Here is an 18,875-nt window from a genome sequence, read left to right as displayed (position 1 = left end):
AAAGATCACCATGTTTTTACTTTTTAACACAAACATGTTACCCTTTTGAAAAATATTTTTAAAAATCAAGATCATATCAAAAATATCTTTTATTGAAATGTCTAAAGTTGTTGGTCTCAATTACAAAAGTAGCACTACTTAGCTACAGTCTTAATTCCTAAAAGTGTTTGAATTTCAATTTTCAAGAAATGGTGATATTTATCACTGGCAATATACCAACAATCCATCATTTTACAGATAGCCAAAGTAGAAAAAAAGGGACAAAGTATATTATCAAATGAAATTCAGAATAAAGTGCAAATCAGTGCTCATAACAGGCTTTCTATGAGGGCATAAATGTTTTTTGCTTACCCAATATGGTTTAAAAAAAAAAAGGACCCAACTATACCACTCCTGGGCATAACTCAAAAGATGCTCTAATATATAGCAAGGGCACATGCTCTACTATGTTCTTAGCAACCTTATTTATAATAGACAGAAGCTGGAAAGAACCCAGATGCCCCTCAACAGAGGAATGGATACAGAAAATGTGGTACATTTACACAATAGAGTACTACTCAAATATAAAAAACAGTGACTTCATGAAATTCTTAGGCAAATGGATGGAACTAGAAGATATCCTGAGTGAGGTAACACAGTCACAAAAGAACACACATGGTATGTGCTCACTGATAAGTAGATAGTAGCCCAAAAGTTCTCAATACCCAAGATACAATGCACAGACCACATGAAGCTTAAGTAGAAGGAAGACCGAAGTGTGGATGCTTCAGTCCTTAGAAGGGAGAACAAAATACTCATGGGAGGAAATATGGAGACAAAGTGTGGAGTAGAGTCTGAAGGAAAGGTCATTCACAGACTGCCCCACCTGGGCATCTATCCCATATACAGTCACCAAACCCAGGCGCTATTGTGGATGCAGGGAAATGCTTGCTGAGGGGAACCTGATATGGCTATATCCTGAGAGGCTCTGTCAGAGCCTGACAAGTACAGGGGCACACGCTTGCAGCCATCCACTGGACTGAGCACAGTTCCCCAGTGGAGGAGTTACAGAAAGGACTGAAGAGCTGAAGGGGTTTGCATAGGAAACCTTAGGAAGGACAAAAATTTCAACCAAAGAGATTTCAACCCCAGATTTCCTAGGTATTAAATCACCAGCCAAAGAGTATATACACATGGAGGGACCATTGGCTCCAGCTGCATATGTAGCAGAGGATGGCCTTGTTGGGCAACAATGGGAGGTGAGGACCTTGGTCCTGTGAAGGCTTGATGCCCAAGTGTTGGGGAATGCCAGGGTGGGGAAACAGGAGTGGGTGGATGGGTTGAGGAACACCTCCACAGAAGCAGAGGGAGGGGGGATGAGAAGAGGGAACTGGGAAAGGGGATAACATTTGAAATGTAAATAAAGAAAAATCCAATTAAGAAAAAGAAAAAAAAGTTTTTGAAACGTGACATAAAATTTTAATTAAAATGTAAATAGGTGCCTATAGTTGGAAATGTACTTTGTAGAGCTCAGATATGCAACCAGGCTTTACGCTTCATGCCCAGCACTAGTTGTTTCAGTTTCCTTTATAATCAATATAAAAATATAATATATGACCTGATTTCTTTACCTTCTTAAAAGCAGGGGAATTTTTCTGGCTTTTTCTTTTTTACTGGGGAAACTACACAGAATAACTCTAGTGATGTGCATTTAAGTGATCTGTGACATGGATCTCTGCCCTTCTGGTTCTGCATGCACACATTGCTTTTACTGGACAATTGGTGCAAAGTCTGTGGGCTGTGCGAGTGCTCTAGAAGCAGATGGTCTATGCTGCTGTGCAATTTTCTAAAGTTGAAAGCCCTGTAGACTCATTTTTAAATAAAGTGATCTTCATCCAGAATTTATATTTAACTTCTCCCTTTATGTTCCTCTTCAAAAACTCTGTCTCCTTGGAAACACAGTTTACAGAATCAAGTCATAAACCCACCGACCATGTCTATTGGCTCAGTCCTTGGAGGAAAAATAATAGTGATTGTAATTCTATGGACTAACTTTTTCAACTCCCAGAACCTACCGTGGCAATTTCAGAATCTCAACTTCCCTTACCTCCTCCTGTTTCTTGTCTCTGTTATCATCCTTCTGGAAACACTTGCAATCCATCTCTAAAAGACCCCTCTGCATTTTGTAAACTGTGGTTCAGGGACCCTATAACCTAGATTGGCAATTACCTCAGACCTTCTAAAACTTCCATTTTGCCCTTCTCTTCTATCTCATCACAGCCAAGTTAATTTTCTCTATCTTGCAAAACACTTAAAAAGATGTTTTCTGAATGCTAGCATTAACCACAGCCTTTGGAGATATATTCTTCAGAGGCTTCAATGTCAACTCAAAAGTAATATTGATTTCTTTATGTCAGAGAAGGGTTAATGTATAAACAATGATACCCCTAACTTTTTAAAACCCTTCTTAATTATCACACATGAAGAAGTGTTGATTGGAATTATTATCATAAGTAAAATTTATGCTATAAAAGTTTTAATATTGACCTTGTTTATAAAATGCATTCAAAATTCTCCATTCTGCCTAGAATCAGAGGCTCCACCATGTAACTGTTGCTAAAACAATTACAGGTTATCAAAACTTATGAGACCTATAATAAAACCAAGTATTTCTGACAGTTTTAGTATTCATCTCTGACCTTACTGAGCGCTTTCCTTACATCCTGTGATTATGACAGGCCTGAATGCTGTCCTTAGTAACCAACAACTACTTAACACAAGGGCACAGAGTACCTGGAACAGTTTCCACAGTCCAGTAAACCACTGAATGATTTAGTATCGTTCTTGAAGAAGTACTGGGTTTGTTCTGTGATGCAGCTCTGCTTAGACAGGGAGGCTGTGAAGTCATCTTCCTCCATCTCAACTGTGGGAGTCAAACAGAGACCGTCACCAACAGGAGACACAGAGCTTCCTGGAATCACTGCTCATAGGAGCAAAGTTAATGGACAAGAACATTTTATGGTAGGTTGGTTTACAGCTGAGTTACTGCCTGGCTGTCACTAAAATGTGCATTCAAAGGTCCTAAATAATAAATCAATATTTAAGCTACAAAATTCAGGTCAATATGAACTGTAAAACTTTGAAAATCATTGGAAAATAAAAATTTCACTATATCTAAACTATCAGTTTGATGATCCCTTCCTCTTGCTCACCCACGTGCACATGTGTGAATGCATACACATACGCTCCCTCTCTCTATGAGTTTGCTAGACTGACTTCTGTGCCAATGACCTCATCTGCTCATTGACATACCTGCCTCAAGGAGCCGTGGAAATGTCAAACTCAAGAGCAGCTGCTGGAGAATAGACCTGAAATTTTAAATGAATAATTGAGAAACATGTAGAAGTTCTCTTTCAGAATATTGTATATGAAAATACTGAGCAGTTTTGCATGCACAAATATACACGTAACTCATTTTATCTTTTTCAGAAAAAAGTATAGTTTAATAGAAACTTGAAGATATTTTGTATAGTTCTTGAATTGTGAAAAAGTTTACACCTTTGACTCTCAGTAGCAAAAGATTTATAAATTCATGAGGCAAAAGTTTTGGGACCAAAGGAGGGACATCCAAGAGTGAAGACACCTAGTGAGCAATATAATATTAAGAAGTGTTGACTCTATGGGGAAGAAAATCTACATTTGGTCCATTAACTTTATAATCCTTAATTTTCTGTTCATTTTAGTTATTAAAACTCCAGAATACAGTAAATACATACAAACAAAAATCACTATCTGAACTGCAGGCTTGAGCATAATCTGTAATGTGGCATACCTAAAGTTATATAGAGAAGAAATACAACATATTTTAGTTTTATAAAAAATGGTAATTGAACCAAGTTTTAGTATACAATATCCTGGAACTGAATTTACTTAAGGGGCAGTAACAGAGATTTTGGCCAGAAAATGGAACAAAGATAACTATTCCAGGATTATAGGAATATCTACTTATATTAAAATATGAATAGCACTATCATATTGTCGAATAACATTTTTCAAAAAATGGAATTTTTAAAAATTGGAATATTTTTGATATTTTAGTAAAAATGATAGGGCACTCAGGAATCAAGCAGAGGGAGAAGGAAGGAGAGAGAGGATTCTCCACACAAGAGGAGGCTGAGTGACTTGGGTGATCAGAATGTGATTTCCACACTCTTGTAGTGTCTCAGCAGGATACATGTTTGAACATCACAGGTGGAAGGGAATGACAGATGCCAGGGATGGAGAGAGCCATCCACAAGATGAAAAGGAGTCACTTCAACATGAGGCTTCTGACCCTTTGCCAATATTGCATTAATGGTAAAAGGTAGAAAGTTTAGTTACTATGTTTTGAATTTGAATCGTATTTGCATATTAAGGATAATTGTCATGTGTTATAGATAAGTACTCTTAGAAATGAAGGATTAATTGAAATGTTCAAAGACACCAATTGAGAGCTCTAGCTGGATCACAAAGTAATCTCCTCAAAATCCCATGCCCAGAGAGGATAGAAAAAGGCTGGGCAGTGGTGGCACACACCTTTAATCCCAGCAATCGGGAGGCAGAAAACGGTGGATTTCTGAGTTCAAGGCCAGCTTGGGCTACAGAGTGAGTTTCAAGGCTATACAGAGAAACTGTCTCAAAAAACAAAAAAACAAACAAAAAAAAATCTAACTGCTGGAAAACTGAAAGAAGTTCTACAATGTGCTGTCTCTTGGGCCTGGCATAGCCTTGGCAAACACAAACTCACAGTAGCTGTGGTACTTATACAGGGCCTGCAAAAGACTGGACCTGCTGGAAACTAGTTCGGTTAGAGGAGGGTCCCACCCATGCATACTAAAGTATTGGTTGCAGATGGATTATGGGAGAAGGAGTGTCATTACCTTCAGATATGTACCCACTGGCAAGCTCATCAGGCCCTACTGGATAGTTCCATACCTATGAGCTCTCAGATGGCCTTGGTGAACTCAGTGGACCACAAGCCAAATGATGGTAAAATGGCTAAGTGATTTGTAGGGAGGGGGATAGGCTCATAGGGGTGGAAGGGAAATAAAAGATGGTGGAATCAGAATGCATTCCATATATATAAGAAATACAGAAGTGGACGCTCACAGTCATCTATAAGATGAAACACAGGGTCTCCAATAGAGGAGCTAGAGAAAGTACCCAAGGAGCTAAAGGGATCTGCAACCCTATAGGTGAAACAACAATATGAACTGACCAGTACCACCAGAGCTCATATCTCTAGCTGCATATGTAGCAGAAGATGGCCTAGTCGGCCATCATTGGGAAGAGAGGCCCCTAGGTCTTGCAAACTTTATATGCCCCAGTACAGGGGAACCCCAGGGCCAAGAAGTGGGAGTGGGTGGGTAGGGGAGCAGGGCAGGGAGAAGGTATAGGGAACTTTCGGGATAGCATTTGAAATGTAAATAAAGAAAATATCTAATAAAATAAAATAAAGAAAGAAATCACCAGGAACAAATGTAACTTTAACTAACTTTAAATGTCTCTGAAGAAGGTGACATTTTCTTGAACTGATCTGTTTTTTCATATTAAAAAGTTGAAAAGTATGCTTAACATGATCATTTAGAAATAACTAATATTTCTAGCATGTAGGAAAGGAAGGAATAATATCCATAACACAACTCACCTGTCAAAAAAACACATAGTTTACCAGGCAGTGGTGGTGCATGCCTTTAATCCCAGTATGTGGGAGGCAGAGGCAGGCGGATTTCTGGGTTCAAGGATAGCTTGGTCTACAGAGTGAGTGCCAGAACAGCCGGGTTATACAGAGAAACCTTGCCTGGAAAAACCAACCAAACCAAAAACCAAACCAAAACCCAAACAGCAACAACAACAAACATATTTAATGACATTTTTTCTTTCCTTTATAGGAAAACAAACTCTTGACTTACCAGGCGGCAGCGGTGGCCCACCAGCCAATCTGCAGTATATCTGCAATCGATGGCTATGAAATATAAAATATATATTGAGAGTTCATTATATGGGACTACACGGGTCTAAGTGTCCTCATGAGAGGAGCTGGCTCGACTGCAGGCTTTACTGACCACATATGCTGAGCGATGTCCTGCCCCCTGCTTTGGTGCTGCCCCTGGATCGCACACGGACTGATAGTCATATGATTTGTTGAATGCATAAAGTGATATATTAACCAGGTGTCTCATCATGCTTGGGTCAATCTCTCCAAAAAAACGTCCAATCTAGAAAAGAAAGATATATATATATATATATATATATATATATATATATATATATATATATATATATTTGTTACTTTCAATTTTAAAATGACCTCAACACTTGGAACTATACAGCGGGGGGAAAACCCCACAATATAAGAAACTGAAATGGAAAACCAGCTTGTAAATATAAGCAAATGACAACCTGCCTCTGCCAATGTTCAAGATTAAATCAAGATTAAATTAAGGACTCTCCTTATTCAGGGACTCTAATGGAGAATTATGTTTTTGGGAGGAATGGAGACCTAACCTACTACTAAGCACAAGAAAATCACAATAAGATGTCTCTGGTGACGAGATGGGGTTAGAAGCAGGAAATGAAGGGAACAGTTTCAGTCCCTTGGGTAAAAATGTCAAGAGATAGCAATAGTTAGTAACATTTAATTGTATGCTAGAAATCAACAAATGGTACATTTTGGTTCTCTTACCACACAAGACTAAGTAATTGAGATGGTAGATCCTTGACTTATAGTAATAACCATGTACAAAAACCCCATAGCTTTCTATGGTAAACATCTTCAGGAGAAGTGAAGAGTACTCTACATGAGGATGGGCAAGACTGAAAACTCACCCGGTGGTCTGTGCCCTGAATTGGTAGCCTCAAGAAAGGAACAATCATAAACTTCTAGCTAGTGCTAGGAAATCTTTGGATAAACAGAAAACCTAGAGATGTCCAGACAGAACGCACAGCTTTTTGTGACCAATTTGCATGTTTTGATCTAGAAAGTGCTTCTGGCCATATGAGAACTTAAGATATTACCAAACTGTGTGTCTTTTTTAAACAATTTTCTGATCGTTTAACAAATTTCTGAATTGTTGAAAGAATGAAGGCAAGTTCATTTCATTTTTAAAATCCTCAACTCCCTGCTTTAATGGTGACTCCTGTTATCTAAAAGTAAAGTCAATGGCCAAAGGAGAGCTAGATTTGCTATTTAGAGTCAACATTTTCATCTCTTGAAGATGGAAATGAAACAAGTCATCAGTTTCTAAAAATAACCTAAGGGGTTTTTCAATTTGCATCATAGAAAGTCGCTTTGGAAACTGCACTTCATACCTGATTAGTGTAATCATCGTGATTTGCCATCAAAAGAAATCCACCATCATCTAGAATGACACAGTCCATTACCTATGAGAAGGAAGCAACAGGCGTTTAGGAAGGTCAACAGCTGCTCCATCATCTTCCCAGAGGACACAGATAATTTGAAAGTATATCATCAGTATTGAGTCCATTCCCCCAACCTAGACTGCTTTGTGACCAATAGGATGCTTTGTTTAGAAACTCCCTGAAGAACAAATAAAGTTGAAGATGTTCAAAAGGCTCCACCTTCACCAACACTAACCAGATTATGGCCCACGTGAACATGGCTCTTCTCCTTCCCTCAGGATATAAATATTTTCTGAAGAAGCATTGAAAGTATCCATATAAATTAGTTTTCTATAGAATTTAGTACCATTAGATAAAAACAAATTCTCTGGATCTCTTTAATCTTTGACATGTCTGTTATTCAGCAACCAAGAGAAACAAATATACTATAGTCAAAAGTATTTTAAAAAGTTTTCTTACATCACTGTTTCTTTTGCAGTCACAAACTGGACCAGCACACTAAAAAAATAAGTAAATAAGTAAATAAGTAAGTAAGTAAATAAATAAATAAAATCATTTTCACATTTTAAAACCAGTTACATTTAATAGGTACTTTCTTGTAATGCAACAGCAGCCTGAAATAATTTTAGCTAATCTAAATAAGATTACATAATCACAGTTTATAAGAAAAAAGATGCTAGTTCTATTTTAAAACCAAAAGATATCTATCAATATATATCTGTATGAGCATTTCAAGTTGTCAAGCTAAAACAATTTTCGTGTCATTGCCTAGGACAAAGCAAACATTGAAAACAGGGATTCCTATTTTTTATTTACGCACTGGAAATTTACTTTGTTCCTACACAAGGATCATATTTACTTATATGAGTAATAAGGCTATCAATCATATTTTAATAACTTTGAAAAAAATCTTACCGGATCCCTGATTGAAGTTTTGGTAAAATTTTCTATCCAAGAATTTACATCAATTTTAATTCCCACAACTGAAAAAAAATAATGTAAATTAATTTGAAGTTATAATTGCTCTAATAGCATCTTTGTAGTGTAACAGCTTACACAACTTATAAACTAGCCAATAAACTTGCATTCAGTGTCGGGTTTTTACAGAGACCCAGTTTTCAGTGTCTTTAAGAAATAGTGCATGCAGTCTTTAAACTAAGCCATCAACAAGTGGCTCTCAACCTGTGGGCCTCAACTCCTTGGCAAACCTCTACCTCCAAAATCCTTACATTACAGTTCATAACAGTAGCAAAACTACAGCTAGGAAGTAGGAGCGAATGTAATTCTATGGTTAGTGTCACCACAACATGAAGAACCATATGAAGGGGTTACAGCTTTAGGATGGCTGAAGACCACTGCCATAATTGTATTTTACATTACAAGTAAAAAAAATTAAAATAATCACCACCTGGCTGTCCAATTAATCAATAGTATTACCTAAAAACAATGTGAGTGCTGATCTTAAAAGTATGAGCTCATTTGAGCAGTGCATATAAAAGGTTTCTCTCATCCTATGAATTCAAGCATCAGACTCTTAAGAAACATTTGTTGAAAGAGTGGATAGATGAGTGTATGAGATATTGGGAGAGAGGGGAAGAGTGGGCAGCTAAACGAATAAGAAGGAAGTAAATTAGCAATCAAGGGGAAGGCGAACGAACTAGTCAACTGCAGTGAGTGAGTCCTAGTAGTTGAACCACTGGCACAGTAACATTGTTCCTAGGAGCAGACAATCAACTTCCTCTCTTCCATCTGGTCTCTCTGAACATAGCAGCAAACAATACTGAGTCATATGATGAGTACTGAGTCATACTGTGTTAGACTTTATTTTATTGTATCTATTCACTACAGTTCATTTCCAGTTCTCATTTGTCCTGGTCTATGTTTTCATTTGCTTGGTTGATTTAAATTTTTTCCAAATACTTGAACACTTTAACACAGATCCAGCCCTAATTCTTTTAAGCAGCTACAGAGTTAGTCTAGTATACAGATATGTCAAAATAAGTTCATGTTTAAATGATTATAAATATGTACAGCATTGGCACAAATATTTCATGTGTTTGAAAATAGGAGAGACTGACAGGATTAGCAGTGTTGGAACAATGCCAGATTTTAAGTTTGGATCTTCCCCATAAATGACTTCGGTTTATGATGTAACGCAATGTTTCTTTAAGCTTGCACACATGTACACATAATGTAGATGCTTACCTGCGGGCTTAAGAAGTTTTCCTTGGATATACAGTTCTACTGCTTTGCTTACCATAATTCCAGATTCATACGCACCAGGTCCACTTTCTGAAAGAAAAGGAAACAGGTTAAACTAGATGAGTCATGAGGGAAGCATCCCGCTTTTAAAAGGGATTCGGCTCCCTCTTTTCTTCCTGAATAGAGCAAGAAAATTTGAATAATCATGAATTGACTTTATTTGTTTACTGACAGGAATAGTTCAACTTGATTTTATCTACTTCCATACTGTAATGGACATGTGTCCAATCACAGTTGTGTAATATTTTCCAATTGTTGGGGAGGCTGCTGGAGGGAAATTAAAGGAATGATCGATCATACACTCACAGACTGGGCTTTGCCTTACATGAGATACATGTCTGTGGGCACAACTCTGAAATCTTAAGAATTTCAGTTTCCTCATTTTCAAAATGGAAGTAATAAAGTAACTATGTATACAGGTGGTGAAGGGTTGAACTAAAGAGCCCCCTCTCAGGGGGGAACCGTACAAATTATTTAAAAGATAGGCTATTCATTTTTATAGATAGCAAATTACACAATTAACACAGATCAGATGCAATTCATCACTATACACCAACCAATTTCATTCATTAGCCACGTTTGAAGGTAGTGGTTGAAATACACGGGATTAGCCCCATATGGTTCTACTTACCCTGCATGCCTGCTAGAGATGCTAGCTCTGCATTGCTAGATGACCTTTTGCTGTGCAAGAATTCTATTTCTCTAACTAAATGGGTGTTTCTTTTCTGTTTGTCCAGTCTCTTGTACATATTATATACTTAATGACGATTATTCCAGGCAGTTAACAAAATATATTGATAAGAAAAATCATTTAACACATAAAAGGAACTGAGAAGGCTAAATTCCAAAGAAGACTCACTGTTAAAGTAGGGCGCAGTGAAAACGTAGTTATCGTTATCTAGGCTCCGTTTGTAGAAGCTGTCCTCGTACGTCTCTGGGTTCTCTTGCCAATTTTCTCCGGCCCTAGGGAGGAAATGGCTTTCATCATTTATATTCCTTAAGGTACATGATAATCGGAATTCCTTTTGTGAACATACAGCTCTACAGACATGTCTCCTATTCAGGTATATCTAAGGAAGTCAGGTATGGATAGTGTAACTAATACTCATTACTAAGCAATACATCAGCATAATAAGAATGAGAAAAAGCTGACTCCCTGTCAAGAAACTATGGATAAGTCAGTTAATTAATATTAATGAGCTTTGGTACCTATTCAGCTCCCTGCAGGAAGTGTTCCTAAGATAGCAAGGGATATGAGGCATGGACAAACAATGCAAGCAAGGATACTTTCACTACACTGATGCTGCTGGAGGTCACATTATGCTCATCTAACCAGCTGGACTCCATCTACAAAGTGGAACATCTCTTTTAAGCTCTCTCACATTTTGTAATGGATACACACACACACACACACACACACACACACACACACAAAACAAGCAACTGCCATTGAAACATCCTATAATAATATTGTTCAGGCAAATGGAATATTTTATTAATATAAACATTTTAAACAATACTGCAATTTAATATGCTAACAGTGATCGGTTTTCCCAAAGAGTAGCTTCCTTACATGGCAACATCCAGAGCCTTGGCACAGGCTGTGGCGGTGAACTTATTTTTACAGATGTGAACTTACTCTTTGGGATAAACTCTCGTAATCCCACCGTCTGTCACCACAAAGCGTGCCTTCACTCCTTTGCTGAAAGTGGAAGATAAAAGGAGGACATTTGAAACAATAAGCTGTTCAATGCTAAGCAAGGTGCTCGTAATAAAAATTACATATTAACACACACACACAAAGGTAGGTTAATAACCTATGAAATTAAAACCCCATTAAACAACCACTGTTAACATATCTAAGAGTCATTTTAGAAGAAAGGATGGGGCTGTCCTTTGAAGACTGACTAGCAGTTAGTAGGGAATACAGAGGACCTCAGTGTATAGAGAAAAGTATGTATGAGAGAAAGTTAGTAAAAGTGTCTGGTGTCTGCCTGTGAGAACTGGATAAGAGAAAGGGAAAACAACACCATGAAGTCCAGTCTCCAGTACAAGTTTCTTAAAGGGTCTGCCTACGGGAGCTTTGGAAGCTCGTGCTTGAGACCCGTCCTCCCCCACCTCTCTGAGGCAGGATTTGGTCTATGTATACGGCAGTTAAACAAGTGTAGCACCCTCTGCTTCACTTCCTAAGGGCTGGGATGAGAGACATGGACCAGCATCGTTGTCTTCAAGCTCCATCAGTATCTTCATCACTGCATGTACACTTTAGAAACAGGCCTGGGGCAGGGATGCCTTGTAGGGGTGATAGACTTAGAACTGGGAACAGTACTGGGAAGCACTAATGTGCACAAAACTTGGCCACTGTAATTCCTGAAAAATGGTATTTTAGGGCCTTGATTATGAAGAAGAGGCAGAAACATGGTGAGGAGGACTATCTAGCATCAAGTGGTTGACTAGGACAGGAGTGGAGAAGAGGTTATGATGAGAACCACCATGAGGAACTCTGCACTTCCGCTGTAAGCAGTACACCATGTGTGGGAAGGCTGAGCGAACAGCCAGTAGGAAACACATTTTGCCACGGACACACATACGCAATCATGTCTCTTTAATATGCTCTAGCCATGTTAACACGTAGCACTCACAAATGGTCAGTAGTACTTACTACTGGGTTACACTCACAACTGAAAATGCAACTTATCAACAATTGCTAACGTGATTTCCTGAGAAATCATTTCTAAAGCTAAATAACTAACTGAATTTATGAGAAGCATTATCCAGAAGTTTCCAGGGAGATGTGAAACAGAAATGCAAAATATATACTTTTATTAACTATAACAAATACTTACATATTTTTCTGCTTACTCCAATAATTTTGGACAAGTTCATTTGTAAAACCTGCATCCAGCAAGATTCTATTAATCAAATCTGTATTACCTAACAGAAAAAAAAGATTCCTTTAATTAAACTCAAATAGGTTTTTAATTCTAATTTATAATGAAACAAATATACTTACTATTTTCAAAACAAGTTGAGTAGATATTCAAGAATATTTCACATAAATTTTGTATTTTAAAATCATTTATCTTGTCTTACTTATTGTGGACATGAATGAATTAATATTACAAAAGCCAGTCAGTACTAAGAGAAAATGTTTATCAAAAGGCACCTGAGACCTAGACATGATAAGAAAGCGGTGCCTGTGAAAACTGACCAATAATGCTGCCTAACCAAGACGTGCACAGTGACACTAACAGAGACACATGGAGAGGGGAAACTTTACATGGCTCCAGTCATGATGAAGAACGACTGGCAAATAGTGACTGCTGAGAAAGAGACAATCAGTCATCTCCAGGGACAAAACTCTGACAGGATATTCAATTCCTTGTCATCAGAACATATTCATATGAACAACACTAACTGGGCACAGGAGGTTGTATGTTTGACTGTATTTCTATATATGTGCATAGGTGTCAGTCTGTGTATAATATACACACACATATGTATACATATATATGCAGATTTGGATATTTAAGATATATCTTAAATATTACTATACTCATAGATATGTGGCACTAACAATTGACAATCAGAGGTTATGAACTTGATGGGGAGGTGGGAGGCATTGAGGAAAGGAAAGGAAAGGAAAGGAAAGGAAAGGAAAGGAAAGGAAAGGAAAGGAAAGGAAAGGAAAGGAAAGGAAAGGAAAGGAAAGGAAAGGAAAGGAAAGGAAAGGAAAGGGAGGAAAAGATGTGAACACAGTGCTCATGGATGAAACTCTGGAGAAAATCTTAAATTAAAAAGAAATAAATAGATGAAAATTCAAAGAGATGTCTGCTGTATAATGTTTTAGGAAACAAAGAAATGATTTTCCATTTTCTGTGTTTCATTTGTTTATGTAGTTTAATATGTGGTTCCACACCAATACATACATATATATACATATATATATATGTATATATATATATGTATGTATGCTTATATGTCATATTTGTATTTATGTATTTGCAATATACTTATACTCTCATGTAGATAGGATTATTAAATGAAATTATCAAGTAAAAACATAAAACAAAAAAGTCTCTGTCTACTTTCACCTTTTTAAAATAAGGAGAAGGTCCTTTATCTCTTTCACAATCCACAGTGGAACATAATATTTTCAGAGCATAAACTGGACTTAAAACCTCCTATAAATGTCCATTTCTGAGTGTGTCTTGGAGCAAGGGAAAGGGATAGAATTACCCTTTACCAGCACCATCATAAAACTGGGTTTTGAATGCAGTACTATCAGTTCAAGAGCACGGGCTTTCACCTGCCATTTCTGGAATAACTGGTGAGCATGTTTCTCCACAGAGGGAGTAGGAAATGAGGACCCAAGATCACAGAGCATATCTTACTCATTTTGCCTCTCAGGGTTTGTCTGATCTCAGGATGTGAAACTCCGAGTCAACTAAAGGTACTTTCTTCTCACATTCAAGATAAAAGCAATCTGATCCAAATAAGGAATATATGGTCTTCACTAATATCAATCTAACTTATGTAAGGGGCAGAGATGAGATGGAACAATTCAGATAGTTTTCCAACATAAATTTGAGTTGGAGCGACAGTCCATCCCATATGCAGACACCAAACCCAGATATTACTGCTGATGCCAAGAAGTACTTGGTACAGGAGCCTGATATAGCTGTCTACTGAGAGGCTCTGCCACAGCCTGACCGATACAGGTGTGGATGCCTGCAGCCAACCATCAGACTGCATGGGGACCCCAATGGAGGAGTTAGGAGAAGGACTGAAGGAGTTGAAATGGGTGTGCAACCACATAGGAAGAAGAACATATCAACCTACTAGATCCCCCAGAGCTCCCAGGGACTAAACCACCAACCAAGGAGTATACATGGAAGGACCCATTGCTCCAGCTGCATATGGCCTTATCTGGCATCAGTGGGAGGTGAGGCCCTTGGCCCTGTAAAGGCTCGATGCCCCAGCATAGGGGATGCCAGGGCAGTGAGGTGGGAGTTGGTGAGTAGGTGAGCACCCTCATAGAAGCAGGGGTGAGGGGGGATCGGATAGAGTGTTTGCAGAGGGGAAACCAGAAATGGGGATAGCATTTGTAATGTAAGTAAATAAAATAACCAATAAAAAATAAAGAAATAAAGAAAAAGAAAGGTGGTTTTCTGGCTTTGATAACTGATAGAAGTTCATTGTTTAGCCTTTTTTGCTACAAGAAATTGTTTTTTAAAAAGGGAAAAGAAAAGAGAAAGGGCGGAAGTATATATCTCATCTATTTCTTCATTTTTTCAAATTCTATTTCCCGGGGCAAATTGTGATATGCATTTGCTTTTCCTTTCTTATTTATCACTTGAGTTATATCTAAATATTGAATTAGTAGAAACAATTTTTAGGACAAAAATTTCTTTTATTCTCGAATGTTTAAAAGCCCATACCTAAGTTTCTGAGCAACATATTCAGGAAATATTGTTATAGATTTAGTGAAGAGACAATGATGATAATTAAAATTAATTTTAAAAATTGTCTTCATCTACCAGTTTTATTTCATGAGGGATGCAACTACAGAAGCATATATTTTTGACAAAGTTTTTTGTCATCAAACTAAGTCATAAAGAAAGAAAACTCATAGGTGATTACTGTTTATATTCTATCCAAAGGAAAACATAAATTTAAAGACATAACACATTCAAAGAATGTAGCTGTTTCTCTCTACATAGCAAGTGTATTCACTGTAATGAACCTCTCCAATTTTCAAAACCAAATTTTCTAAATGTGAGAGGAGCTAGGATGAGCACATCAACTAACTACTTTCAAGTGTGATTGCCTTAATATAAAAAGTTAAGGACCAATTTGTTGCATAGTACCATTAAAAATTCATACAGTTAAAAAAAAAGCAAAACCAGCCCACTAATGAGATGATACGATTACCCCAAGACTTGATCAGATGTAGCAAACTGACTATTTTAGAGACCAGCACCAGTCAAGAGCTATAAATACATGTATACTTACAGGAGGGGTTGTTTGGAGTTTTCCTATCAATAAATTCATTGAAATTCAAAAGAAATTCAGTGTTATTATCTGAAGGTTTAAGATCATTGCAGTATTCCCTGAAAAAAATGAATATTTAAGTTATTAAAATAAAAACCTTACATCTTTACAGTTTTCTGAAACATCATTTATTGGATGTATGGGTTTGCAAATGATTGATTTTATTATCCCCATTTTCTTATATCTAAAATATACCAGTTCACTGTTAGTAAATATTGAGTCTATGAACAGTATATATTCACTGCCCAGCCTTTGGAGAGTGGGTGCTTAGTACAGATGTACTTCTAAAATATTATGGTAAATGTGGCTTTTATAAATTTCATTCAATAATTAACACACTTAAAATGTTTATTCATTATAAAATTAATAAGCTGAATACATATCAACATACTTTTGTATAACAATCTGTATTTTAATATCAAAGCAACACGAGAATGTTTTACAGGTTTACAAATACCTTAAATTCTTGACTTACTTTAAGGGATATTAAGAAAATGTGTCCCCAGAATAGGCTGTTAGAAAAGAGAGTGATGCCAGCTTGTTTGTTTTATCTTGTGGTGTGTTTGAGACACAGTCTTTCTATGTAGGCCTGGAACTTGCTATGTAGTTGAGCCTGGCCATAGTTACAGTAGGAACATTAGAGATGTCATGACTATAGGATGATTGCAAAGGACAGTGTGAAGTGGAGTTGGCCTGAGGCCACTAGATATGATGTGTGTGCTGGGGGTGGCAGAGCCAGAGTGGTGTAGGAGCACCTAAACCCTTTGAAGCCCAGACTATCTTAAATGAGTCTTAGATGATGAACACTGAACTACAACGTTGAGTTTACACTCCTAAGTATTGTTTTCTCTTTAGCTGTAATTGTATTCTGAGTCATCTCTCTTAAATGGGTTTAGATTTTACAGAAGTCCACAGTTAAGAGACTTTGAAGTTTCACAGAGATCTTCAACAAAAAAACCATAAAGGCAGCGTATCTTTTAAAATTATACTATGTTTTTTATTGTTATGTTGATATGATATCTTAGGGAAAAATAATAAAGAGGACATTATGGTTTAATTATCATGCATTTGTTTCAAGGCAACGGGTCAGTTATGCTTGTTAAGTTTTGCCAACTTGACACTAACTAGAGTCACCTGGAAAGAGGAAAGTTCAACTGAGGCAGTACTGCTATTAGATGGTCTGTGGGCATGTCTGATGTGCATTCTCTTTAGTAAAGATTAATATGGAAGGGGCCAGTCCACCGTGGGCAGTGCCACTCCTGGAGAGGTGGTCCTGGGTTATGTAAGGAAATAAACTGAGCAAGTCACAGAAAGCAAGCCAGTAAGTAGCAGTGTTCCATGGCCTCTGTTTCAGTCTCTGCCTTTCTCTCTCTGTGAGCTCTTGTTCTGACTTCTGTCAGAGACGGATTATGATGTGAAAGTATCAGCATAGGATCCCCTTCCTTCTCTGAGTTGCTTCTGGGTTTGGTGCTTTATCGTAGCAACAGGAAACACATAAGAGTTGTAATTCATGTAGTCATTCCCCATAAGTAAAGCATGAAGATCCTGCTTTCCAGGACCCACATAATAATTCCCCATGTGATGACACGAAGATGAGACAGGTGGATCTGTTGGGCTTTCTGTCCAGGAAGCCTGGCCTGATTGGCTGGGCTCTAAACCAATGGGCTAATGTGAGTCTCTGTCTTAAAAAATGATTTTCAAGCAATAACATTCTCCAAGGTTGACCTTGGATCTCTGCATGTATGCATACACACTCACATATGCACACTGACACAGGTAAGCGTGCATGTATGCACAATCACAGTTATTGTTGATAACCAGATAGTTTTTAAAGTAATACTCATATAGTCTTGGATTCTCTGCTTACTAAGCAGACAAGGGATTCAATACTGAATGGCAAATAGTAATTCGTGTGCACACATAGAAACTAAAGTAAACTGAATAAATAAAAAGTGCCTACATCTTTGGTAAGGTAAACAAAGGACTCTGTGAAACCATCAGTAGGACACAGAACAGAATGCTGGCTGGAAATTCCCAAGCTGACGCTGGGGTTTAGGAGTTTGGGGTATGTGTATATACAGTAAAACATGCAAAAGACAGTAGGTAAGAGAAAGCAGGCAATGAAAAACAACAAAAACAAAAGCCCAGTGCTTTTATTTATTTAATTTGTTGTTGTTGTTTGTTTGTTTGTTTGTTTAGGGTGGATTTCTTTCTTTCTTTTTTTTTTTTTGATTTTTTTTGAGGCAGCGTTTCTCTGTATAGTCCTGGCCATTCTGGAGCTCACTCTGTAGACCAGGCTGGCCTCAAACTCAGAAATTCACCTGCCTCTGCCTCCCGAGTGCTAGGATTAAAGGCGTGCGCCACCATGCCCAGCAGCCCAGTGCTTTTAGAAATATACTATATACATCTGGAATTTAAAATAGGCACGGGGAAGAGAAAGCTCGGCTCCTCATTGGTTTAAGTGTGGGTGACAAGAACCCTGGCAAGAAGTCCATCTTCGGCAGGCGCAAGTGATGTGGAGCCCCAAGTGACTACAGTATAGAATTGACTCTGGCTCAGGATCCAGGGACTTGAGGGTGGGCAGAGCTTCCCTTCATCCTGCAGGATTTGTGGGGCATATGGGAACTTAGAGAGGCATTGTTCAACACCTGGCCTGTCCCTACAGGGCATGGTGGACAAAGTGCTGGGTTCCCTCTCATGGTATTAGACCCAGGGCCACAGGGGCAAGAAAACCAGAAGACCCAGGGATTGTGTCCAAGCCTAGTATCCTGCTCTTTCGGGGCAACAGAAAGGGTTGGGGGATAGTTTTGATCAAGTATGATAAATTTTTATAAAGATATATATGTGTATATATATGTATATATATATATGTGTATATATATATGTGTATATATATATGTGTATATATATATATATATATATATATACATACATACATACATATATATATATATTTCTAAATGTAATTGCTCTCCCTTTGTGCCAATAAGCTAAGGGAAGGAGTCTGATCCTCTGTGCCTCACTCCACTGCCTTGTTGTATAAGAGGTGTTGGGTTTGGGGGGTGAGCTTCCCAGTCTGTACTCACTTGGGAGGATGGCATTAGGAGCCAGGGCTGGCCATGGGTACCTTACTTTCCTCCCTGGGGTATGCCCAGGAGAATGGAGAAAAAAGAGATTTA

The 18,875-nt window shown here is 37.8% G+C and overlaps 1 protein-coding gene across 9 annotated transcripts in view; it reads right to left on the bottom strand.

Moving 5' to 3' along the window:
- Cacna2d1 (calcium channel, voltage-dependent, alpha2/delta subunit 1) overlaps nucleotides 1-18,875 on the bottom strand; it is a 440,248-nt gene that overhangs the window by 9,345 nt on the left and 412,028 nt on the right. For all 9 annotated transcript variants that reach the window (XM_011249744.3, XM_030254085.1, NM_001110843.1 and 6 more), the window contains 12 exons: nucleotides 15,658-15,755; nucleotides 12,489-12,576; nucleotides 11,282-11,344; nucleotides 10,502-10,605; nucleotides 9,586-9,672; nucleotides 8,296-8,363; nucleotides 7,840-7,878; nucleotides 7,330-7,401; nucleotides 6,084-6,236; nucleotides 5,931-5,983; nucleotides 3,292-3,347; nucleotides 2,773-2,902 (listed from right to left, as the gene is read on the bottom strand). In XM_011249744.3, coding sequence (XP_011248046.1) covers nucleotides 2,773-2,902; nucleotides 3,292-3,347; nucleotides 5,931-5,983; nucleotides 6,084-6,236; nucleotides 7,330-7,401; nucleotides 7,840-7,878; nucleotides 8,296-8,363; nucleotides 9,586-9,672; nucleotides 10,502-10,605; nucleotides 11,282-11,344; nucleotides 12,489-12,576; nucleotides 15,658-15,755 — 1,011 coding nt within the window. The remainder of the gene's footprint in view (nucleotides 1-2,772; nucleotides 2,903-3,291; nucleotides 3,348-5,930; nucleotides 5,984-6,083; nucleotides 6,237-7,329; nucleotides 7,402-7,839; nucleotides 7,879-8,295; nucleotides 8,364-9,585; nucleotides 9,673-10,501; nucleotides 10,606-11,281; nucleotides 11,345-12,488; nucleotides 12,577-15,657; nucleotides 15,756-18,875) is intronic.

This window comes from Mus musculus, chromosome 5 (assembly GCF_000001635.26).
Source record: "Mus musculus strain C57BL/6J chromosome 5, GRCm38.p6 C57BL/6J".
Taxonomy (NCBI): Eukaryota; Metazoa; Chordata; class Mammalia; order Rodentia; family Muridae; genus Mus; species Mus musculus.
This window is presented reverse-complemented; position numbering and strand designations above follow the sequence as displayed.